Source organism: Cynocephalus volans, chromosome 5 (genome assembly GCF_027409185.1).
Source record: "Cynocephalus volans isolate mCynVol1 chromosome 5, mCynVol1.pri, whole genome shotgun sequence".
Lineage (NCBI taxonomy): Eukaryota > Metazoa > Chordata > Mammalia > Dermoptera > Cynocephalidae > Cynocephalus > Cynocephalus volans.
Genome location: NC_084464.1, coordinates 52,698,241 through 52,724,864, shown reverse-complemented (window position 1 = coordinate 52,724,864; position 26,624 = coordinate 52,698,241). Strand labels below are relative to the sequence as shown.

Sequence of the window (26,624 nt, the reverse complement as noted above, 5' to 3'; positions counted from 1 at the left end):
CTAAATCCGCTGCTCCTCGGGCTGTGGAATTCTCTCTCCTTTTCCCCAGTGAGTCTGGGTGTAAGTACAGCCGTCCTCGTGGTCCCACACCGCCCTCTCGTGGCCACGAGGGATACTGCAGCCGGAGTCGGTACAAGATGCAGAACTGAACCAGGGACGGCAGGGGGCGCAGGAACAGGCATAGGTATCGCCTGCCAGGTGCCAGGTGTTGTGCAAGGTGCTTCACTTACTTTATTTAACCACAGAGTAACTTCGGGAGAGAGAACTATTTCCCATCCTATACAGATAAGGCAATTGGGGCCAAGAAAGGCAATGTACTTTGTCTAAGAATATATAGCTAGTGAATGGCAGAGGGTGGACATATGTTGGTGGACATAGGGTGTGAGAAGAGGGAAATATTGACCTTCATCGTAGGCCAGGAACTCTCCTTCTCCTTGGCCCTGAAGAGTTGTCTAGAAAATATCTTCAGCTGGTGGCCTGAGCTTGATGTTCCAAGGTCCTTTCCCCTTCTCTCTTGGAGCTCATTTCAGATGGATCCATGGCTTGCAGCTTAAGACTAGTTCAAGAACAGCTGGACAACTCTGTCCTGCGTGTTGCATGCCTGGGGATCAGGGTCTCTGTCCGCTCTCTGAGATTCAGGCTCCTTGAGCAACCTCAATACTGCACGTGAAAAGGAAGGTGCTCTGCGTGGGGAGCTTCTGCAACCTTGGAGAGCACTAAAGAACAGAAGTCAGGGAGGAGATGACCACACTGAGTCTACCTCACTGCTCCTTTGCCATCTTTAACCCCAAAGTCAGGAGATCCCTGCTTGGCATTGGGGCTCCCCCTTTATTACACACTGGGAATGCTCCAGCTGGTTTTGCCCTTGCAGCTGTCAGGCTGGGAGAGGCCTCCTGGGAAGAGCCCTTACCTTACCTGCTTGAGATTCTGCCAGCTCCAGCGCAGAACCGGGAACCATTCTCCATCCTCTGCTGCCCTCTAGTGGGCTGGGATGCAGCTGCCGCTGCCGGACTCCTTCCCAACAGGCTGTGGCCACCTTCTGTCCTCTCACCTTCCCCCCCGGAGGCAGGCCCCTTCCCAGCAGCCACATAGGTATCCTGCGAGAGAGATGTAAAGCTTCTGGAAAGGTCTGACTGCAGAACATCCCAGAGCAGCGTCCACCCAACGCCAGGATCACTGCCCTCAAAATACTTTAAACAAGAGCCTATGGTGTCCTCAGCCCTGTGAGGAGTCAGAGGAAACCTGTTCAGCAGGATGAGCTCACATTTTTTTTTTTTTAAATAAGAAAACGAAACTTTTGCTTACAGTTTCGGAGGCTTGGGAGTCCAAAGTCCAGGGAACACATCTGGTGAGGGTCTTGGTGGTGACTTCAGTCACGTAGGGTGTCACATTGTGAAATGTGGAGCAGAGAGGATGGGCTCACATTTTAATAGCAGAGAAGACAGACACAAAATGACTCCCTGAACCATTTTTAAAAAATCTTTTATCTTTTGAATGATTATACATTTATAGGAAGTTTAAACATAGCACGGAGAGGTCCCAGATGTGGATTCTTGTAACCACCACTGTAATCCAGATACAGAACCATTTCATCACGGCAAAGCTCTCCCTCATGCTGCCCCTTTATAATCATACCCTCCCCTCCCTATCCCAACGTTCCAGCTGCTTGAAACCGTTAATGTGTTTCCCATCTCTATAACTTTGTCATTTTAAGAATGTTATATAAATGGGAATTGTGTAGTGTGTGATCTTTTGAGACTGTCTTTTTCAACACAGCGTAAATTTCTTAAAATCCATCCAGGTTATTGAGTGTATCAATAGTTCATTCCTTTTTATTGCATTCTATGAATGTACCACAGTTTGTTTAACCGTTCATCTGTTGAGGGACATCTGGGTTGTTTCTAGTTTTTGGCTATTACAAATAAAGCTGCTATGAACACTGATTTACAGGGTTTTATGTGAACATAAATTTTTATTTCTCTGAGACAAATGCTCAAGAGTGCAATTTCTATTTCTTATGGTAAGTGCATGTTTAGTTTTTTTTAAGAAACCGACAAACTCGAAGATGTGGAGAAAAGGGAACCCTTATACATTGCTGGTGGGAATGTCAATTGGTATGATTATTATGGAAAACAATATGGAGGTTCCTCAAAAAATTAAAAATAGAATCACTTTATGATCCAGCAATTCCTCTTCTGGGATATACCCAAAGGAGCTGAAATCAGTATCTTGAAGAGATATCTGCATCCCCATATTCATTGCAGCCAAGGTATGGAATCAACCTAAGTATCCCTCAACAGATGAACGGATAAAGACAATGTGGTATATATACACAATGGAATATTATTCTGCCTTAAAAAAAGAAGGAAATCCTGACATTTTTGACCACAAGGATAAACCTGGAGGACATTATGCTAAGTGAAATAAATCAGGCACAGAAAGACAAATACTGCATGATCTCACTTATATGTGGAATCTAAAAACATCTAATTCAGGGGCTGGCTGGTTATCTCAGTTGGTTAGAGCACAGTGTTATAACACCAAGGTCAAGGGTTCAGATCCCCCTACAGCAAGCTGCCAATAAATAAATAAACAAGTAAGTAAGTAAGTAAGTAAATAAACTCACCCTATTCGTAGCAGAGAGTAGAATGGTGATTACCGGGGGTGGGGAGTGGGGGAAATAGAGAGATATCGGTCGAAGGGTACAAAGTTTCGGTTAGGTAGGATGAGTAAGTTCTAGAAATCTAATGTAGCAGGGCACCATAGTTAAGAATACTGAGTTGTGTACTTGAAATTTGCTAAGAGTGTGTAGATTTCAAGTGTTCACACCACACACACATGCACACAGGTAACTATGTGAGCTGATGGACGTGTTGATTAGTTTGACTGTAGTAATCAGTTTTACTATGTATATGTATATCGAATCCTCATGGTATGCACCTTAAATATATATAATTTTTATAAAAAAAAGATTACTGCAGGTATGTAATATAAGTCTTGACATTGGGTAGATTGATTCCTCCCAATCTATTCTTTTTCAGAATTGTTTTAGCTCTTCTAGTTCCTTTGCTTTTTCACATAAGTTTTAGAATTATTTTGTCTATGTTTGCAAAAAAGTCTTGCTGGGATTTGATGGGACTTGTATTACACCTGTATATCAATTTGAGGAGAACTCACATCTTTATTATTTTAAGTCTTCCAATCTATGAACATTCCATTTATTAAGATCTTCTTTTTTTAAATTAGTGTTTTGTATATTTCAGCATACAATTCCTGTGCATGTTTTGTTAATTTACACCTAAGTATTTCATCTTTTGTGAGTGATTGCAGATGGTGTAGTTTTAATTTTGTTTTTCATGCATTTAATGCTAGTATATAGAAATATAATTGTTTTGTATGTTGATCTTGTATCCGATGACTTTGCTGAACTCTCTTACTAGTTCTAGGAGTTTTATTTGGTGTGTGTGTGTATTCTTTGGGATTTTTTTTTATACAGATCATTCTGTCATTTCTTTCTTTCTGGTACGTGTGCCTTTTACTTCCTTTTCTTGCCTAATTGCACTGGCCAGAGCTTCCAGTACCATGCTGAATAACAGCATGGACATCCTTTGCCTTGTTCCTGATCTTAGCGAGAATTTTCAGTTTTTCACCATTAAGTATGTTAGCTGTAGTTTTTTAATGGATGTAATTTATCGTGTTGAGGAAGTTCCCCTTTATTTCTAGTTTTCTAAGAGTATTACAAACATGTATTAAATTTGCCAAATGCTTTTGCATTAATTGATACGATCATATTATTTTTCCACTTTAGCCTGTTAATACAGTGGATTACACTGATGCTTTTCAAATATTGAACTAGATTCACATTAGGAATAAACTTCACTTAGTCATAGTGTATAATTATTTTTATATATTGCCGAATTCTATTTTGTAGTATTTTATTAAGAACTTTTGCACCTATGTTTATGAGGAATATCAGTCTGTAGTTTTCTTTCTTTATACTATCTTTGCCTAGTTTTGGTATCAAAGTGATAAAGGCTTCTTTCTTCTATTTTCTTGAAGAGATTGTGTAAAATTGGTGTTAATTCTTCTTTAAAAGTTTTAGAATTATTATTTTAGAATTCTCAAGTGAAACCATCTGGGCCTAGAGATTTCTTTTTCAGGTTTTAAATTACATATTCAATTTTCTAAATAGTTGTAGGGGTACTCATATAGTCTATTTTGTACTGGGTGAGTTGCATAGGTTGTACTTTTTGAGGGATTGGTCCATTTTATCTAACTTGTCAAATGTATTTGTGTAGAGTTGTTCACAGGATTCCTTTGTTATCCTTCTGATGTCTGAAGGGACTGTAGTGATAGTCCTGTTTTGTTCCTGATTTTATGAATTTGTGTCTTTTCTCTTTTTTTCTGTGTCAGTCTTGATAGAGGTTTGTCAACTTTCATTGGTCTTTTTAAAGAAACAGCTTCTTGTTTCACTGATTTTCTCTATTGTTTTTCTTGCTTTCAATTCCTTTGATTTTTTCTCTTATCTTTATCAATTTCTTCTTTCTACTTGCTTTGGGCTTATTTTGCTTTTCTTTTCCTAGGTTTGAACTTAGATTGAGGTGCAAGCTTAGACTATTGATTTGCAACTTTTATTTTTTTCTAATGAAAGCTTTTTGGTGCTATAAATTTCCCTTTTAATACTGCTTTAGTTGCTTCCCACAAATTTTGATATGTTGTGTTTTAATTTTCATTTGCTTCAATGTATTTTTAAATTTCCCATGGGACTTTCTCTTTTACCATTGGATTATTTAAAAGCATATTGTTTAGTTTCTAAGTATTTGGAGATTTTCCTGTCATCTTTCTGTTATTAATTTTTAGTTTGATTCCATTGTGGTCAAAAAACATGCACTGTATGATTTAAATTCTCTTAAATTTGTTGGCAGTTTCTGTTATGGCCCAGGATATGGTTAATTTTGGTATGTGTTCTGTGGACACTTGAAAAATTGTGTGTTCTGCTGGTATCAGGTGCAGTATTCTTTAAAGGTTGACTGATGGTGTTCTTGTATTCTTCTGTATCCTTGCTGGTTTTCTGGCTAGTTGTTCTATCAATTATTGAGAGAGGAGTTTTGAGATTTCCAAACATAATTGTGGATTTGTCCTTCTCTGTTGTCAGTTCTATTAGTTTTTGCTTCACACATTTTTCACCTCTGCTGCATATGCATTAGTAATTGCTATGTTATCTTGGTACATTGCTCCTTTTATCATGTACAGTCCCTCTCTGTCACTCATAATTTTGTTTGCTCTGAAGTCTACTTTATCTGATATTAATATAGCCACTCCTTTTTTTTTGATTAAAGTTTGCATGGTGTATCTAGTTTAATTCTTTACTTCCAACTTATATATATTATTATATTTAAAGGAAGTTTCTTACAGTGTATAGTTGAATTAACTTTCTTAGTCCATTCTGATAGTCTTTGTCTTTTGATTGGTGTATTTAGATCATTTATATTTAGGGTAATTATTGATATGTTAGGTTTAAGTCTGCCATTTTAGTTTTAGTTTTCTGATTATTCCCTCTGTTTTTTGTTTCTCTGTTTTCTTTTTTCTGCCTTCCTCTGGGTTACCTGAACATATTTTAGAATTCCATTGTGATGTATCTATAGGGTTTTTGAGTGTATTTCTTTGTATAGCTTTTTTAGTGGTTGCCCAAGGTATTATGTTCTATATACATAACTTATCAAGGTATTACATTATATACATGGCTTGTGTTGATTTTTTATCATTTTCAGTGATAATTACCTTAAAAATTACCTTAAATATTTCTTTTACATACCTTGAAAACCTCACTAGACATTATAACATTAGTGTTATAATTTTTGCTTCAACATCCCACATAATTTAGGAAACTCAAGAGGAGAAGGAAAGCCTAAAATATTTACTCATATTTTTCCTCTCTCCATGTTCTTTCTTGCTTCCTGATGTCCCAGGATTTCTTCTTTTATCATTTCCCTTCTGTTTGTAGAACTTCAGCCATTTTTTAAAGATGGGTCTGCTGACAACAAATTATCTTCATCAGTTTTCCTTCATCTTAGGATGTGTTGATTTCCCCTCATTCCTGAAGGATTTTTTTCACTGAATATAAATTTTGGGTTGGGAGTTCTTTCCTTTCAGCACTTGAAAAGTGTTGTGTTTGACTACGATGTGTCTTAGGATGGATTTCTTTGGGTTTATTCTGTTTGAGGTCACCCAGCTTCTAGTACCGAGAGGTTTGTGTCTTTCACCAAATTTGGAACTTTTTATCCACTATTTCTCTAAATATTTTTTCAGTCCCACCCTCTTTCTCCTCTCCTTCTGTGTCTTAAATGACACAAATATTGGATCTTTTGTTATGGTCCCACATGGATGACTCTGTTCTCTCTCTCTCTCTCTTTTTTAGTTTATTTTCTCTCTGTGGTCCAGGGGTTAAGTAACTTCTATTGTTCTACATTCAAATTTATTGATTCTTTTCTTTGTTATCTCCATTCCACTGATGATCCCATTCACTAAATTGTTTTTATCTTGGCTATTGTATATTTTTAGTTTTAAAGTTTTAGAAGTTTCCATTTAGGTTTTTTTTTTTTTTTTTTTTTTTTTTGTATCTTTTCTGAGACTTGCTATTTCTTGGCTGAGACTGCCTATTTTTTAAAAACTTTGTTTCAATATGTTCCTAATTCCTCACTGAAGCTTTCTAACATTTGTGCATCTCAGAATTAGTGTTTGTTGATTGTCCCTTCTCATTTAGTTTGAAACCTTCCTGGTTTTTGGTATAAAGACTAAGTTTTGATTGAAAGTTGGGCATTTTCAGAATCGTGCTCTAAGACTATGAATCTTATTTGAATCATGTGTTAGCAGGCCTTTTCTGTTACTGCTCCTGTGGGTAAAAGTGGGGTGCCATCTTATTACTGCCAGGTAGGGGTGGAAGTCCAGGTTCCTCTTGTGGCCTCTGTTGACACCTGGTGGGAAGGAGGTGGGAGGATGCTGAGGAGGCCTCCTTATAACTGCTGGGTGGGGGTGAAAGTTAGGTTTCTGCTGATACCACCCTGGCTGGGAGGGGAAGGGGTGACTCTACTGCTACTGTTTGGGGGTGGCCTTGTTAAAACCGAACAGTGATGAAAATTCTGATGCTCCAGCAGTCCTCCTCTGACACCACCCCAAGTGGGAAGGGTGAGGGGCACTTCTTACTGCTGGGTGAGGGTGGTCTCCACTGACGCCCCAGTGGCAATGCTGATATTGCCCCTAGTGGATGAAAGTCCTGGCTTCCCACTTGGCCTTTTTTGGCTTCATTCGAGGGTGAGGACTGGGGCGCCTTATTACAGCCTGGAGAGGGTAAAATCTGGGCTCCCCGCTTGGCCTTTGCTGGCGTGGGTGACATAAGGCCACAGTTTTTTCTGTGATGTTTGGCTAGAGTAGAACAGCTCATATATAAAAGTTTCTGTCTTGCCCTGTCTGCCTCTTTCCTCCCTCTTTGGCTAGAGACAGCAGGCATTCCTTAAGGCTTTCCTCTGTGCTGGTTGGTGTTTCTGGGTTGCAGTTTCTCTGGTGTCCAGTCTGGGGTACATGAGGTAAAGGGAAAACTCAGGCAACTCACTGCAGTTTGGCCCTTGGGTCCCAGCTGGTCCTTCTTCGTAACTCCACCTTTCAGAATTGTCTTATGTTATAAGACATATGTACATATGAGATATATAGGTATATACATATCTCCTAGGATTTTTAGTTCCATGTAGTTGGAAGAATAGACAAAAGTACATCTACTCCATCTTCCTGAAAGTGGAAACTCATTTACAATTATTTTTTAAAAATTTGATTTTGAATAGCTTCAGTGGTTCAAAAAATAAATGTATGTAAAAAGTGAAAAATGTTTATCTCACTCTGTTCCCGCCTCCTGCTCTACCCCAACACTACTGTTATTAGTTTATTGTTTTTCTTTAGAGTTTTTTAATGCACACAAGTATTAATCCTTAATTTCTACATTTTTAAAGCATAAAAGCTAGCATATTATAGACAGACTTTTGTACCTAAAAAAGTATAAAATATCTTGGTGATTAGTCCATATCAGTATGTAGGGAGAGTCCTCACCCTGTGAAAATGTGAAATATTCCAGTAGCTTAGCTATTTATGTTGTTTTCAATCTTTTGAAATTACAGGCAGTGCTGTAATAAGTAGTCATCGACAGATGTCATTTCACATTTGTGTTTTTTGTGGTATAAATTCCCAGTGGGATTCCTGAATCCCCAAAGTCTTGAAAGATGCATTCCTGCTCTGTTGCACAAGAGGCTGCAAGATGAACCTTATTAAGGCTGTGTCTATGTTGCAGCAAACTCATAGTCAATCTGAAAAAAACGGTTCTTCTTACTGGACACATGGTCCCTTGGACCTCTTTTAGATAAGAAGGCAGAGAGAAGGGTATGGTGGGCAGGTTGTTGGAAAAGGCATATTTCCCCCAAAATCCGTTTCTATTTTGTTAGCCCATGACCAAACTGCAGATTTAGATGACTCCAGAAAGTTAGAATAAGCTGTTCACCGTGACAGCCCCTCGTAGCCTCCCCTGCCTGGTCTCCAAAAGTGACATGGAGGAAGGTTGGCAGCACAGAGCATAGATGTGGACATGAAGTCTCCTTTCCTTATCTGTAGAATGGAAGCATGGGGACAAACTTCTGCTGAGGGGCCCTCATCCTTCATCAAGAACAGCATGAGTCCAGAGGGTGTATGTACCAGGGCACATGTAGGATTCCGTCTGAAGGGAGCTTTCCACTGCTAAAACACAAGAGGGAGGAGGAAGAAAAGGGAAGAAGAAATAAAGATGGGAGGAAGGGAAGTGAGAAAAGCACTGGCTTAGATGGCCTCTGGGTCCAGATCAGATCACATGAGCGGCGTGGGCACAGGTGGTTACGGTTGCACAACCACCAACACAATCCAGACATACTACAGTCTTATCACCCCCCAAATTCCTTCATGCCTCTTTGTACAAACCCCAGCCCCTGGAAACCACTAATTAGTGATTTCTGTCCCAATAGTCTCACCTGTTCCAGAATGTCATATATATGTATAGAATCCTGAAGTGTGCAGGCTTTTGAGTCTGGCTTCTTTCCTAATGCAGTTTGGATTTATCAAGTCTGCTATGTGTAGCAGTAGTTTGCTACTTTGTATTGCTAGATTGCACTTGTACCACGGTTTGTTGATCCCTTCACCTTTGGATTGTTTCTGGTTTGTAGTGATTATGACTGAGGGCATTGTAAACATTTGTGTGTGGGCTTTTGTGTGAATATAAAATAATTGCTGGGTTGTTGTGGTAAGTGAGAAGCCAGGGGCAGGACACAGAGCAAGGCTCAGCTGACCAGGTTACACTTGCCGGACGATGGAGAGGACAGAACGAGTGTGCAAGGAAAGTGCAAGGGAACCAATGAGGATGTGCCACATGGTCACCAAGCCTCCTGAGAGGTCACTGAAACTAGCCTGTCACCGGAGACTTGGTCAGGACAACACACGCACACCCTCCCACTGCTGACCCCGGGGCAAGACTGCTGTGACCTTTCCTATTCACTGCATCTCCCACCGGCTACAACAGTCATTAAAAACATTTCTATCTTTTTTTTTTTTTTTAAAACCCAAGTACATTTTATTGTAAAAACATTCAAATAATACAGTAGGATACAAGGTAAAATGCAAAAGTGCCCCTTCACACCCTGTCTCCCACCCCAGTCACACACTAGGGTACCAGATGTTACTCCAGAGCATCTTGAGATGATTCTTGTTCATGCCCTTCCCTGTTTTTACACGTGTGCACACACCCGCGCACACATACATGCACATACATACACAGATTGTGTATGGATCTAGCTTCATTTTCCTTTTAACTGATTTAAGTGAGATACTATGATATGTGTCATTCAGCAGCTTGATTTCTTTTGAACTGAATATGTTTTGCCAACTGATCTGTGCATGTTAGTACACACAGGTCAGCCTCGTTCTCTGTACCCTGCTACATAGCTGTAGAAATTGTAGCATCATTTGTTTAGTTCCTTTCCTATATCATGTCTACTTGATTTGTTTCTAAGTTTCACTATTATATAAAATGTTGCAACAAATAACCATGGATATATGCCTCTTGGTGTATACATGATTTATTCTCTCAAGCAGACATTAGAAATGGAATTGTCTGCTGGAAGTGGATGAACGTCTAATATTTTGATAAATATGGACAAATTGATTTCCTGAAAGGATGTGCTAATTTATATTCCCACCAACGGCTTTTGAGACTGCCAATTTGCTCACAACCTCATCACCACTGGGAATAACTAGACTTTAAAATTTTTATTAATTTAACAGGTAAAAAAATGATCCTTCACTGTTGTTTTAATTAGCATTTTCCCATTTGCTGATAAAATTGATCTTGTCTTCCACATGTTAATTCTCCATGGGCGCTTCTTTGAATTGCAGTTTCTGTCTTTTCTGTTTCTTCTATTGAGTTGGTGCCCTTTATTGATTGATTTTACAAGTTCCTTTTATATTCTGGTTATTAATCTTCGTATATAACAGTTTTTTTTCTATCCTGTCACATTTTTAAAAAGATTTTTTATATCATCTTTTATCATACAGAAGAATTGTTTTTGTAGATAGAAAAATCTATCAGTCTTCCTTTCTGGCCCAGTAGTGGGGAGCTGTTTGTATGGAGGGGCCAGTACTTCTCTGGGGACAGGTAAATGGCATTTTTCCCAGAAGCCCGTGTAGGCCCATTTCCTCAGGTAAGAAGCTCACCTGGGGATACCTGGGGACAATTCTGAGAATATCGACAGCTGCAGGGAGCACTGTGTTTCCCACCAGTGTGCCTGAGCTTTCCTCTTGGAGCCTAGTTAGGGGGACAGTGGAACCAGACCCAGGGGTGTTGTCCCAGGTCACGTATGGAGAGGACAGTCATCCCTTGTGTCTGGGTCTGATGACTGGCAGGTTACAGTGATTTCCCGAGACTCCCTCCTTTGGCAATCTTCCTGGGGTGGGCACAGGCCCTGCCCACAGGGACCCTTCCTATCCCCTTCCCTTGGTTGCTCAGGCTCAGGTTTCTCTCCCCAGGACCCTGGATTACAAGCCTCAGGTCAGGGGGCCCTGCAGGGCTGAGGCTGGGGGAGCGGCCGCCAGTGGGCCCACAACCAGAATAAGCCTCCCACTGGCAGGCAGGGCCACCTCCCCCTGCCCACCGCTCCCCTCTCCTGTCTTCTCTCTTGTCCTCCTCCTCACCCCCTCGTCTGAAGTCAAGGGCACAGGCAGGCCGGGTGGAGGTGCTCTTAGCAGCGTCAGTAGCGAGAGAGGGTCCTGCCAACAAAGCCAGCCTCTCCTTTAGCTCTTGGGGTGGGGGCCAAGGGGCTTAGGAAATTATGTGGACCCCAGGAAATGGGCCTGATTCATCAAGGCTCCCCCAGCACCTCTGAGAAGGAAGAATTGAGAAGGACAAGGCCTCATGTGAGAAAGTGGGAGGCCTGAGGAAGTGGGCTCTCTGGGAGTAGGGGAGGGTGAAGGTGGAGCCAGGAGACCCCCTCTCCCAGGTGCATGCAGCATCTCTGGTCCCTGAGAGGCCTCAGCCACAGGAAACTGTGAGGTGCTCTGGCTCACTCTTGCCCAGCCCCCCTCCCTCCAGTCCCCCGCCCTCATGGGGGTGGGGCGAGGGGTGAGGCGGGAGGCGGGGAGGAAAGTGGTCAGCTCAACGCTGCCTCACTCCTCCTCTTCCTCCCCTCTGTCTCCAGACTGCCTCTCACTCTCTGGGCCTGGTTTATCAACCTCCTCTAGAGGTGCAGCTAAAATCAGTTGTCAGGGTCACAGGGGCATTTGGATCCTGACCACAGTCCTAAGCCCCACAAGACCTCACAGGCCTCCCATCCAGGCCCCACTGGGGAGTCAGTGGTGTGTCTCCCCCCTGGGAGGTTTGTGAGTGCTGGAGGGGAGAGGAGCTAGGAGGCAGAGACTGGATTCCAGGCCCCAGGTGCAGAGCAGTCTCAGGCAGAGGTAGGGGAGAGGAAAGCTGGGAGCAGAGGCAGAGAGCACTGAGCAGGGGACCTCAGGGTATGCTGGAGGGGCTGGGCTGGGCTCAGGAGCAGGACAGGGAGGAGAGGGGAAGGGAGTTTCAGCCCTCGAAGCCGGCTCTACCACCAGCTCCTGCTGCTGCCCTTTCGACAGGTGCTTTGGAAATGCCAGTTGAAAAATAAGTAGATGAAGGAATCTAAATCTAACACATGCTTCTTGTTTTGTTTTTTGTTTTTTTTTTCATGGCCGGCTGGTACGGGGACCTCACCTCTTGACTTTGGTGTTATAACACCATGCTCTGACCAAGTGAGCTAACTGGCCAGCCCACTAACATGTATTTCTTTACTGAATGTCAGGATTTTTAAAATCAGGAAAATGATGTTTATACATAATTTACAAAAAAAAAAAAAAAAAGAGCGATAGAAACAGTAAACCTGATGTGCTCTGTGCAATTCTAGGTGCAGTCATTGCAGAGGTTTGCTGTCCAAGGCTAAGTTCAGGGCTGCACTGAGACATGGGCACATTGGTGGGACTGTGGGCTGGGCGTGGATAGTGGCTGCATTGATCTGTCATCTAATGACCATGGGCACTCCCTGGATATATTGGTCATCAGGGTTGCCCAGAGGGCAAGGGCAGCTGGAATCTGTTGTGCTGGCTGAGAAGAGGGTGATTTTTTTCTAATGGGCAGGCCTAGAGGGGCACTTTTCTGTAATCTCTGCACAGAGGTGGGTCATTTGTCTGATTTCCATAGCAGAACAGGATGCTCCTGCGGCAGGCCCTGTCACAGAGCTCAGGGTCTAGGAGCTCCACTCCACTTGTGTATTTTTAACTTACTGTATTTTTTATGCAGAAGTATTCTAAAATAAGTTGCATATATCCTGACATTTCACCCTTAAATGATTCATCATACATCTCTAAAAAAAGAGCTTCTTGCTACATGGCAAATTAATATAATCACAGCCAGTGCAATTGAAAATTATTTCTTAATAACCTCTGCTACTCAGTCCACACTCAGATTCCCCCCAGTAAGTTCAGCTCTTTAACCATGAACAGAAATTCTGGTCTGCCTAAGACTCTGGCTGTCCTCAGGCTTTTCTGCTCCCCAGAGGAGCCCAGTAAGAAAGGTGAGAACTGGAAAGAGGTGGTGGAGACTGAGATTTCTGAGGAAAAGACCCCAGACCCTGGAAGCCCAAACTGGCCCTTGTTTCCAGGATGCTACCAGACACTTAAGAATGAATCGAGATGGGACAGGGGCTTCAGCGCCTTCCTGGGACTGTGCACCCTCCCGATTGAACTCCTGTGAGGTCGTGGCTGTCCTGACTGATGTGACTGCACAGCAAAGTTACTCATCCTTGCTGGGCTCCTTCCTTCACTATCTAGTGCCCTCTAGTGTCCCTTGTCATCTCTCTCTCCCCAGCCATCTCCTTTCCAACTTTGCTACTCCTCCATTGTCCACTTCTCTCAGTCTGTGCTGGAATCTTCCACAGGGACCCCTCCACCTACGGACTCACAGCTGTGTTCCTGGGCTGGCTCCTTTCGGTTGGTTGTGTCCTGTGCTGCTCTGTCCCTGGTAACCCTGAGCTGGGCACAGGAAAGTGTTCAGTTCATGCTCACTGACTTAGCCTCATGCGGAAGGGGCTTCAGAATTCATCTCCATCTCCTTCATTTTCCAAAGGAAAAAACAGAGGTTCAGAAAGGGGCAGTGACTTGCCCAAACTCACACAGGGCTGAGCAGAGAAAACAAGTTCAGGTCTTGTTTCCAAGACTTGCTCACCCCTGGCCCTCTACTCACCGGGCTTATGCACATGCCCTTTCCTGCTTGCAACAGCACCTAAGGGGCTCCCAGACTAGGATAGAGAAAGGAGGGAAAACTGGAGAAGTTGGTCCCCTAGAGATAAAATGTGCAGATGCAGGACAGAGTTTTAGAGTTTGAAGTAAACTTAGGAAACAACACAAATAACATATTCATATAATTATATAATCTACAAAGCACATTCATTAGTGAAGAAACTGAGGTCCAGAGAAGGTCAGTGACCCGTTGAATGTGGCAGGTGGCTTTACTGGTGTCCAGGCTCCTGAGCTCTATCAGGGTTTTCCACTGCACGTCCCACCCACAGCCAGAACATGGAAACAAGAAGGTGATTAGAGATTGCTGCAGAATTGCATATAGATGCAGCAAACACAATTAAAAATTATTTCTTAATAACCTCTGCTTCCCCCTCCCATTACACATAGGGTTGGCGGCTCACACCCTCCTGACAAGTAGGAAGGCCTTCCCTGGCCACTGCCAGCCAGAGAGGTGTCAGTCAGTTTGTGTACATTTTGGGCCAAATTTGGTTAGTTTCCTCACCCTGATTATTATTATTTTTTGTTTCCTTCTGCTGGTCACAGAGAAGAGGAGCCTCCTTCCTGTAGGTTTCCAAGTTCACTGTCTGCCCACACATTATCATCTGTCTCTCCAGCAGTGGGCAGCTCTGAGTGGTCTCTTCTGTGTCACAGGCCAGTCCACTTTTTATTAGACCTGGCTCCCTCTACAGCTCAGCATTTGTTCAGTGTCCTCCAGAAGTCTGGTGCTTTACTGAGAAATACAAATAGCTTGGTATTGTGGATGCTATCAGTTCTGTTTTTACCAATGAGGAGACTGGGTGTAGAGACCTCAAGTACCTTCTGCAGGGTCACTTAGTCAGTAGGTGAGAAGGAAAGGGGATCTTTATTATGCAGCGGCAGAAAGCTTAGCAACACTAGCACCTTCAGCAATGTGGAAAGTAGACAATGTACCTAATGACCTGGGTGGCAGAGCTAGAATTTCCAGGCAAAGTGTTGGAGGTGTTACCTGGTTTCTTCTTCTGGCTCATTGTAAAATGAGAGAAGAGAGAAATTATAGGCAGGACTATTTAACATGAAGGAGCTGAGACTTCATGACTTTGAAAATTCTTGGCCACCAGATAGTAAGTGATGTTATCATCGAACCCAAGGCACTTTCAAGAATATGTGATCTAAACACAGAACAAAGAGCATGATTATAAAATCCTTTGTTAAGACCTCAGAAAGATCAAAGGTAGTGTGTTTAATTGGAAAACCCAACTTGTTTTCTCCTACTATGCTCTGAATACAGAATGCTTCTGTGACCAAAAGTGTGGGTTACCTCCACTCTGCCCCCCACATCAAGCAATTCTCCGTTTCTCTGTGGACACCAGTGGGGTGTCCCACAATTCAGTTCAGCTCTGACACTAGCCAGAGTTAGTGCAGACCCCTCAGTTAAGGGCTCGGTCCCACAGGACTGCCCCCACTTCAGACGCTAATCACAAGCCCCAGATGTACTTCTCTCATCCAAGTCCTAACCAGGCTCGACCCTGCTTGGCTTCCGAGATCAGACCAGATCGGGCGTGTTCAGGGTGGTTTGGCCAGAGACCCAGATGTGCTTCTGACTGGCCGTAAAATAGGGTTCCCAAGACTCCCTTCCCAGGTTTGATAATTTGCTAGGATGGCTCACAGAACTCAGGGAAACACTTATGTTTACTGGTTTATTACAAAAACAAATTGGGTGGTCAAGGATTCAGATGAACAACCAGATGAGACTAATAGGGCAGGGTCTGAAGGGTCCTGAGTACAGGAGCTTCTGTTTTCCAGCACACAGACGGGTTCCCCAACCTAAAAGCTCCCAGAACCATATTTTTGGGATTTTACAGAGGCTTCATCATGATCAAATATGAACTCAATTATCAGCCCTTCTTTCCTCTTGGATGATGGAGGTGGGACTGAAAGTTCCAAGCTTCTACTTGTGGCTTGATCTCTCTGGGGACCAGCCCCCAGGCAGGATCTGCAGCAGTGGTGGGTGGACAATGATGGTGGCATAGCCTAGTGGCAGAAGAGGAGGGTGGATAGGAAGACAGGAAGGGGCAGCGAGGAGCACAGAGGGCACCAACCCCACCTGCAGGCCCAGTGGCATGAGGTGAAGAGGACACAGAGCCACCACTTGAGAGAACTACAGAGAAAAGGCAGATTTCAGGGAAATGACAAAGGTGACATTCAGAGAAGTTGAGAATATAGGAGCTTGTGCTGATGATGGCGCATTTCAGAGGCAGAGTCTGGGTTTGAGGGAGAGTGAGAAATGGGGCTATAATTGAATGGATGGGCAAGGTCTTATTGAGACCTGATTCTGGTTGATGGAGGAGGAAAGGGTGTCCTGGGTGACTTGTGGTGATGGGAGTGACAGGAATAAAAGCACAGAGGCTCCTCTGGGTCTCAGTGGTGACCATGAGTTTGGTGAGGGAGCCAGGAGTCTTTACAGGAGCCAGTGAAGATCTGGGGTCTTGTTTATCCTGCCCTCGGTAGTGGGTGCTAGGGAGGGGTGCTTTGATGGAAATTCTGGGGTCCCTCCTCATTCTTACTAAGAAGGTGGGTGAGTGAAATGGCAATAAATGGGTAAAAATTGTATAAATCTATCCTCAAGGTCATGAGAGAGCTCCATGAAAGTTTTGAAACTGGGTAAAAATCAGACAACTTCACAGACCAGAGAAAGCTGGTAGGGCTAAGAGGAATAAGGAGCAAGTCATTGTTACCTTAGAATACCAGAAAAGCTTAGAAATGGGAGGCCTGGGTATGTCAGAGGGCAGAGTAGAAGTGGGGCTGGAAACCAGAGAATAGGTTGCAAGTCTCCTTTAAGAACCGGTTAGACTCCTAGGTCCTCTGCCTCCCGTGCAACCCAGAGTAGGCCAGCTGCCCACATCCTCTCTTTTTTCTCTCACTCACCTCCCGCTGAGAGCTTGGGGTTAGTGTCTGAGGAGGTGAATCACAGATGCTCCGCTCAGGGCTCCAGCTCAGGGCATCACCGAGAGCACACGTGCAACAGGGGGCTGAGTGAGAATGGGCCGGGGCAATGAGGCCTCTTTGTTTTGCTGCAGCTGGAGCCCAGAACTCTGGGTCAAGGCTTCTTCTCTCAAGGAGTACTGTTAAGAGTCCTTTCTGGAGAAACCAAGTTGTCAAAGAGAAAAGATGGAGGCATGCTTGTGCCCAATCTGTCTAGAGCTCCTGCAGCACACATGAGCGTCTGAGCCCTTCAGTGTGGATGGGCTGTCCAGAAGCAGCAGAGGTTTCCAGAAAGCTCCGAGAAAAGACAGAGGCCAAGAAAAGGAGAAATTAAAAAAACATACCCAGCCACTTGGAGGAAATAGAAAATACACAAAGCTTTAAAAAAGTTCAAAAGTCAAAATGGTAATATTTCTAGAGAAAATATGGCATGCCAAAATAAAACATGTGTGCTATAAAAAGGAATACTCAGAGAACAAGTGAACCATTTAGAAATGAAAAAATATGGTAGCGTAAGTTGCAAACATTTGAATAGAAAAACTGGAATGCAACCTTGAGGAACTTTCCCAGAAAGTAGGAATAAAGAAAAATAGATGATGAACAAGAGAGAAAAGATGATAAAGTTAGAGGCTGAGTCCAGAAGGTCCAACATCAAGATAGTAAGTGTCAGAAAGAGAGGACAACCCTGTGAGGGTGACAGCACCTGGGGTAGGACCCAGCAGGATCTCGGGTGGGTGTGCCAAGGATCCTCCTGCCAGCTTGTGCAGACAAAAGGATAGTTCGCTCTTTCTAGAGCCTGTAGCCATCTTGGCGGCAGTAGGAAGGACAGCATGGGGTACATATAGTGACGGGATAACAAGGGGTGGCTGGCCTGGGTGGAATGTGGTCCCTAGTAATGATGCCAGATTTTAGTTCTCTTTTGGTGAAAATGCACAGAGGCTTTGGCAGAGTGTGGCTGAGCAAGGGAGAGAGAGAGTGATGTTGGGGGTGACCTAGGTGCCTGGCTGAGACGTGTTAAATAAAATTGATAGGAGGCCATTGGTTTGGACTGAGGCCCTGCACTAGGCCCAACAGACCAGACCAGACAACATGTAGTCACTTGTGCTAAAGTTCGACGCCACCAAGCCAAAACTACACTTGATCTTAGCCAAAATACCGAGAAGCAATCCCAAGCTGAAACTAAGTAGTTTATCTGACCTTATTAGAAATCAGGAAAGAGAGAGATAATAGCCAAGTCCCTAAAAAAGCCAGTTTTAGCCAACATGATAAAGAAGTCTCCTCTGCTTTAACCTTTACAAGGAAAGGAACTTTGAAACGGCCGATCTGCTTTCTGTTTCTCATTTCTCTTTTCTCCAGACTTTTTCTGCTGATAAACCCTCACTGCCTGAAAGCTGCTCAATTCATGAATTGTTCTTTGCTCAAATGAACTCTGTTAAATAGATTTTGTCTGAAGTTTTCCTTTCATTAGGGGCTAGAGACAAGAGGAGATGGAGGAAGAATTGTCACCAGTGGCTCAGGTTGGTGGACAGAAGCCGCTCCGGGCTTCGCTCCCTTTGTGGATGGCGCTGGCCCGGAAGCAAACTGAGTAGGAGCAAGAAAGGGCCTGGAAGGAGGTCACCTGCTCTGCAAAAGGGGTGCAGCAAGGGCATTAGGTCAAGTTCTGGCCCTTTTATTGTAGGAAACACAGGGCTCAGAGGTCAGGGAGGAGCTCCTGGGGGCCTGGGCTTGAGGGAGACTGGCCATCCACTTTGGGTCAGGTGCGTCCCCTTGATGTTGCGCATGTCGATTCCTTAAGGCCCTGACATAGGAGGAGGGGAAGAAATACAGGAAGTGACATGAGTCCATCCTTGGGTCCTGTTCCCTCTCCCCACAGGTGCTGCTCCTCCAGCATGCCAGTTCCTGGCCAGACCTGACCCTATTTCCGGGCCTTGCTTGTGTGTCCCTGCACCTTTCATCCAGCCCCACCTGCATTTTTCCCCACGTGTCCCTTTCTCCCCAGAACTGTTGGCTCCTCTCCTCCTGTGTCCACCCTTTCTCCCTCAGGGCTTAGGCTGAGGCAGTCTTGGGATGGAGGCTTTAGGTAGTCCCTGGATGTGGGCACTCTTAGAAGGGTGGGTGGTAGGAGAGACTTTCTGGTTGTGCAGGTTAGTGTTACTGATGGAGGGATGACAGAGAGAGAGAGAGAGAGGAGAAAACACAGAGACAGAGGTACATGGATGAGTCACCCGAGAGTGCAGCTGAAGGACAGAGGTGGCTTGTATGTCTGTGTAAACATGGCAGGTGATGGGCCAGTGAGGCCCCGTCAATCAGCATTCTTCCTGCCCCTGCTCTCTGGCCCTTCATACTGGGGCAGATGCCGTTCCCTGCTGCATTTGCCCCAAGCCCAACTCACATCCCACTCACCAGACAAGCAGGGCAGACAGCAGAAGGCTCTTGACTATGAGGAGTCCACAGAGTGCTGGGACCAGGTCCCCGTGGGCTTCAGGGCCTGAGTGGAGAGTGGAGTTCTGGGGCCTGGCAGGCATGGGGACAAGAAGAGAGGATGGGCAGGGGTGGCATTCTCCATATGCGGGCCCCTGTGTTAGGACTGTGTGGATGCGGGTCCCACCCAGAACTCACTGTGAAGGGGCAGTGATGGCAGATGGAGCCCTGGAGGCTTCTCTGGCTCCTCCAGTTGAGGACACACAGCTCTGGGTCTGTGAAGAGACCAGGTCATGGGGAACCCACGTGGCCTGCCTGGAGGTAGAGACTGCCAAGGAAGAAAAGAACCTTGGTTAGTGGGCTGGAGGGACAGCCCACCTGTTCCTGACAGCTGAACAGATGGGAACAGAGAACCCTGGCCTAGAGGAGAAAACTGACCTGTGGGGATGGGGAAAGGGTTGTGAAGTCCCCGGCTCAGGACTAGACAGCCCTGTGGCTTGGGCTCTATTGTCTGTGGAGGCAGCTCTGCGCCTAGGAGGAGCAGCGGAACAGGAGTCAAGAGGCCTGCGCCCCACCCCCTCCAGAATTTCTGCATCTTTGGACCGACCTTCTCTACCTCAGCCTCCTCAAGGGTGGAAACAGTCATAGTCTTTTGGGCCCTTTCATCTCTATGATCTCTGTTCCCCTTCACAGTTCTGGGGTTGTTTGGGGAAGGGGGCCTCATGGGGAATTTGAAGGGCTGCTTTCAGCCTAGTTCTGCAGCACAGCCCTGGGCCCCCCAGAGCCTCAACAGCCTAGGAAATGCCTTTTATGGTTCCTCTTGATTCTGAGACTTTGTGAGTTGCCTGCCCCCCACTGCCACCATTCTACCTTCCCAGTAAGACCCCAGACCTACCTGTGCTCAGAACCTGAGGAGGCCGAGGGACAGTTGTCTCTGGAAAAGTGGTGGGAGCTATTGAGGATAAAAAGACAATGGCTGCTGTGGGTGGGTGGGGGGTCCAGAGGGAAAAAAAGTGGGGTTGGCCCCAAAGCTATAAGAGGAATGGGAATCCTCAGTGTCCTCGACTAGGTCTACATACCCACCCTGGGTCCACCAGGGTAGGAGCCTCCCTGGAATCTGGAGGAAAGAGAGGGGCAAGGCTAAGAGAGGACCTGCAGGAGGGACTGCTCTTGAAAGTCTTCCCTGGAGAGAGCCCCAGGCTGATGGACATGTGGACGTGATCTTGTCCCATAGGGGTACTCTCTCTTAGACTGCCTAGGATGCTAGGAACAACCCATGTGCATAGCCTGGAGGAGGTGTTTGGGACAGTCTGGGAAAATTCTAGACCTGTGCTGTTCAATTGTGATCTGTGAGCTGACGCTGGTCCACAAATTGTTTGTAACCCGCCCAAACAAGGTAAGTATAAAAATTGGGAGTTAGGATTTCAAAACTTTTATATCAATTTGATATTACCTCAAGATCTAAGCATATCATTAGTAGACCTGTCTCGTCTTGTTGTACAGGGCACAGGCCAGCTGGGATGCTGTGACACTGGCATGGAGAGTCACGTATGGAGTGCGCTGTGTGCTTGTAACACACAATACACATTACAGTGTGTGACACACAAGGTTAGTTGTTAGCTATAAGCAAAAATGTATAAACATGTTTATTTTTATAATTTGTTTTTACAATCATTTCCATTTTTATTCAAAAAAAATTTTTTTTAAATTAGAGTTTAACATGATTAGCTAATTTAGAGTAGAGTGGTCATTAGCTAACTAGAGTACTAACAGACAGCAAAACGAACTGAACTTTTTGTCAAGGAAAGGCATCTTTTCTGAATGTGGGAGTGATGATGGTAGAATTGATTCCAAAAAAATTTTTCCTTCTGAAATTATTCCAAAGACTTTGCACTGTTTTTATTTGAAAATAGAACGCTTCATTGTGGTAGGCAGAATAATGGCACCTCAAAATGCCCATTCCCTACTCCCAGAAACCTGTGAATATGTTACCTTACATGGCAAAAGGGACTTTTCTGTGATAAGTTTAAAGATCTGGGTTATCTGGGTGGGCCCAATCTGATCATATGAGTCTTTAAAAGCAGAGAATGTTTCCCAGCTATGCTCAGAGACAGATACAATGTATGAGGGACCCCACCTGCTGTTGATGGCTTAGACATAGGAGGAAGGGAGCAAGCAGCCAAGGAATGTGGCAGCCTCTAGAATCTGGGGACAGCCTTTAGTTTACAGCCAGCAAGAAAACAGGGCCTCAGTCATATCACTGCAGGAAACTAAATTCTGTCAACCCCCCAAATGAGCAGGAAACAGATTCTCTCCTAGAGCCTCCAGAAAGGAACACAGCCTGCTTGACACCTTCAGTTTAGTCCAGTGAGACCCAACTGGACTTCTGAGCTACAGAACTGTAAAGTAATGCATCTGTGTTGTTTTAAGCTACTAAATTTGTGGTAATTTGTTATGGCAGCAATAGGGAACGATGACATTCATATAGTGTGAATTTCACAGTTATAATTAGTAGTGAAGTATTAAAACTAGTGAGTTATTTGTTGAGTTGTATTGGCTAATGAAGCAAATACACCATAAAAACAAGCAGCATATACATATAAAACATAAAAACACAAGGTCAAAACGAACTAATTTTTTTGAGGAAAAAAAGTTTTGGATTAAAAAGCTCTGGGAAGTAATCAGTATTTCAGATATAAACTCTAGTTTTGTGGGCTTCCTGTAAAGTAACAGTTTGTGTTACAAAGACTAAAATCCATCTACAACTATCCAAACATTCTTGAAAGACTGCAATAATATTGGGTTAATTTAGGGCAAAGAAAGGAGCTTAAATATCACTTTCCATTGACACTTTAGGTCTAATTAGTCAGGAATTGGATAATGATAGGAAAGGCCACCTCCTAGAACAAACAAAGCTAGCAAAATATTTTTCTCGGCAACTTGAAAAATGCACAAATATTGCTAGCACAGCTATTTATTATCTGTGCAATGTGAATGCAATGATATGAAGGAATTCTTTGTTATGTTTTAGCTTCATTGCCGGAAACACGACTAGCTCTGAACTGTATAAAACTATTAAAATGTGGTTTGGGATTTAAATTTTATATAGGAGTATGATGTGATGGCTGTGGTTGCTATGGCAGGAAAACATTCTGGATCGTCATCTGGATTGAGAAGCCGTGGGCTAGATTATAAAACAATGCCCTGCTTTCTTCACTGAGAAGTCTTGCTATGAAAAATGCACCAGCTGAAGGGAACAATGTGGTAGCCAAGTTGGTAAAAATTGTGAATTACATTAGGTAAAGGTGTTAAATTTGAAATTATTCTCTCTTTCTGTGATAATATGTAAACAGATCATAAACATTGGATTGCATGCCAAGTTATGGGGGGAGAAGCTCTGCTGGGAATGTTTGATCTATGGTCAGAACTCCTAATGTTTCTGCAAGACAAGAAACCAGTTTAGTACTAATTTTTTACAGATGTGAATTGCATAATCAGACTTGTTTATATTATAGCTTTGATGTTAATATTTCCATGCAAGGAAAGAATGTAGCATGTTTTTCAATTACAAGTAAAATCTAAGTGTGAAAATAAAGGTTAAAAGTTTAGAAGAAGAGTTTCTATGCATTGCAATGACATGTACTTAATTTAATAACAACAGTAGGTGATAATCTTAATATTGCATATCTGCACAAGTACTCACGGAGAAACCTTAATAATTGGATAGAATGTTTTGAATTTAGTTTTCTGTCAAAAGAAGATATATGCAGAGGACATTCATAGATCCATAGTCTGTTTTTTCATCAAAAGATAATTTACATTTAACTATAAATTTATAGAATAAAATTTTGGAACTGGCTACTGAAGAGGGATTGAAGATGCAATTTAAAAACACAACACACTTGCTTCCTTTAGTAAAAGTTAAAAATGAAAATATTGGGCTTGTTGAAACTGATTAAATTTTTTTCTATTTCCATCAGCATAATCTCTGTGAGACCAGTTTTCTACTATGAGTATTACTTTTAAAAAAGCATCAACACAATTTTTTTATACGATTATCTCCTAAGAGTTATGATGTCATTAGTGGAACTCAGATTAGGTAAATTAACAAGTAAAAGAGTGCTCATTTGTCACATTAAAATCTGTAGGCTTCCAGTCAAGATGGCAGAATAGACAGTCACCAGCATTACTCTCTCCCCAAAACAACCAATTTACAACTATCAAAAAACAGCAACAGACAAGCTGGGGCCACTAGAGCTCAGTGGAAGAGGAGGGGAGACCTATAGAGTACATGAAGGCAGGAGAAGTCACAATGAGAGAAAGAAAGGAATTGCTCCTGCTATTTCGAATCCTGGCTACTTCAAGGCTAGAGCTGGTGAGTGTATGGAGCAGGAGCTGGCAAAAGTCATAGCTGTGTCCTTTGGATGAAGTTGCTTGGAGGCTGCAGGGGAGAGGAGGGCCATGGTGGCCCCCAGGCCAGCAAGACCACAGCAGGGTTCCCATGGACCCACATAGCAGCGGGGTACCACAACAACTAAAAAAAGGAGCCAGAGGCTGGTGAGTCATCACAAGGGACTGTGCCCATGGCCCGTCCCATGGGAGGTATTTGGAGTACGGGAAGTCGGGGAGATGGGCCACTGGAGGAACACTGGGGCATAGAAAGGACAGCCGATCTGCCCTCCAATCAGCACAGGTCCACTTAGTGGAGACTGGTCAGAAGTATAGAAATGCAGGGGGTGCAGACTGCTGAAAAGACTCAGGCCCAGACCAGAGTTTCTACATAACCCAGGTGCACCAGAGCTCACAAGATCTGGAAGTACCTATAAAGTCAACCATTAAAACCTGAGATGCACAAAAAGCCTTCCCCAGGGAATCAGTAGCAAAGCAGCAATTTACCTCAACCACTGGGCTCCAGTGCTGGTCCCCACAGGAAATTCCCCCATTTTAGAAGTAAGCAAAGGACAACAAATTAGCTCCAGTGCAGAGTTTAAGTGGTGGGAACAGCGAATAATCCAACACAGAACAGAAAGAAAAAACAAAATACCCACAGACCAGAGAAAAAGTTTAATATTAACTAGTAAAGGACTCACATCACCAAAGAACACCTATAAAACCTAGAAGGACTGGAAGCCCCTTGGGCTCCTAAGCCAGGGAGCAGGGAGGGCCGAGGGCCTCAGCCACGCCCCCCAACACCCACAACCAGCCCAATGATGACCACTGAGCTGCTGCAGGAAGTGCCCCAGGCCTCAGCCACCCCCCCCCCTGACATTTGCACCCAGCCCAGCAATGACCACAGAGCTGCTGGAAGCCCTCTGGTCTCCCCTGCAGGAATGAGGGGGGGGTGCCACAGGCCTCAACCACGCCCCCTACTTCCTCCTTCTCCCACCCTATTTCCTTCCCCATTCCCCTCTCCCTCTGTCCCCCAACTGTTCTGCAACAGCATCTCAGAATGTAAAAAAAAAAAGATTAATAAGTAAATAAACAAAAAGATCTGTAAATGTGGATATACAGAGTGTTTGTTCAAAACGTGCTTATTGGTATTTAACGTGGAGAACTGTGACTTCACTTCTTTTTGTTGGGTTACAGCTGAGGAACAACAAAACCTTATGGGTACAACATTAAGCCACTATATCAATCATCTTTATGCACATTTTTAAATGAAAATATGTAGGTTTTTTTTTTTTTTTTTTTGTCGTTTTTTCGTGACCGGCACTCAGCCAGTGAGTGCACTGGTCATTCCTATATAGGATCCGAACCCGCGGCGGGAGCGTCGCCGCGCTCCCAGCGCAGCACTCTACTGAGTGCGCCACGGGCTCGGCCCTGTAGTTTTTATAATTAAAGTTTTTCCCTATGTTATGTTTGTTCTGATTATATTTATTGAAAGGTAGTATTATATCTGTCAAATATAATACGCATTTTGGGCTGTACTTTGTATGTTTGTATTTTTTTCATTTTATTTTGCTAGTAATTTGTTATTACTGTATTTTATAAAAAAAATTAGTCACTGATGGATTGTTTTTAAATAGGGTCCTCCACCACAGATACTTGGAGAATCTCTGCTCTAGACTAGAGGTTGGCAAACTTTTTCTGTGCAGGGCCAGGAAGTGACTCTTTCAGACTTTGTCAGCCATGTAGCCTCTGTCATAACCACTCAACTTTGCTGCTGTAGTGTGAAAATGGCCGTAGACAATATGCGAATAAACGGGCATGTCTATGTCCCCAAAAAACTTTACTTATAGACACTGAAATTTGAATTTCCTATAATTTTCATGTGACACAAAATATTATTTTTCTTTTGATTTTTTCCCAACCATTTAAACACCATTCTTAGTTTTTGGGCCATGTTTGCTGACCCCTAATCTGGACTGTGAGGGAGGGACAGGTCCCTTCCCATATACCAACAAGCCCATGTGAGCCACGGGTTCCACATGGTGAGGGGTGGTTTGTAGCCAGTGGACATACATTTACTGAGTACCTGTTGTATGCCAAAGATGCCAGGTGGTCTTGGGCTCCCCTGTGGGAGTGTTATACGGGCTGGGAACAGTCAGCACACTCAAATGATCCGTTTGAGCATTTCTAAGGAGGCTACTGGCTGCAGGCGTGTAAATCATGGGGACAGACAGTGTGAGGTGGCTGTGTATTTGCACATGTGCCTGTCCCCTGCGCATCTGATCCCAATAACCTTCCTAGGAGCCTGGGCGGGGCGGGGGCTGGTTCCTATGATTAGAATACCAACAGTAATGGAGGCACCAAAAGGAAGTGAGGGGCATTTCCCCGAGCATCCCAGGGAAGGGGCTCACCTGGAGACACCACCAGATAGAATTTGATGGACTCAGAGACAGAGTTGCTGGAAGTGTGGTAGGTTCTACAGCAGTAGTGTCCTGAGTCTTCCTCCCTCAGATCAGTCATGGTGACAGTGAAGAAGCCAGCAGCAGGGTCATCCCAGATTGAGAATCGAGCAGTCTGAGCTAGTGTCCGGGGCTGGGAGCTGGTGACCAGTCTGATGCACCAGAGTCTTGTCTTCATCTTGCACCAGCCTTTCGTCTCATAGGACCCGCTCATGGGCTGGTACCGGCATTTCAAAGAGAGCGTCTGTCCCACCACTTTCTGAATTTCATGAGCCCTCAAGAGTGCCCAGGAGCCTGGAGGACAAGGGTGCAGGTCAGGGCCACGCTCAGAATTTGTCCCACACCAGGCCGTTGGCCACAGAGCCACCTGATCCCTGCCCCGGCTGTCCCAGCTGTCCCAATAGTTCCTATTACATCCTTCTCTCCTCCCTGGCTCTTCCTGTCTTTCTCCTCCTCACCTGGGAACAGCAGCGGCAGCAGCAGCAGTTGGGGCAGGGGGGCTCTCCAGGCCAT

General features: G+C 44.2%; 1 protein-coding gene across 1 annotated transcript; it reads right to left on the bottom strand.

The window, feature by feature from the left end:
* On the bottom strand, positions 1-26,624 carry LOC134379038 (natural cytotoxicity triggering receptor 2-like). The gene is made up of 7 exons (XM_063098301.1): positions 26,570-26,624; positions 26,064-26,405; positions 19,462-19,591; positions 19,244-19,356; positions 14,045-14,145; positions 916-1,097; positions 1-145 (listed from the first exon to the last, which is right to left on the bottom strand). The coding sequence occupies exons 1-7, from the start codon at positions 26,622-26,624 to the stop codon at positions 1-3; spliced, it is 1,068 nt and encodes a 355-aa protein (XP_062954371.1).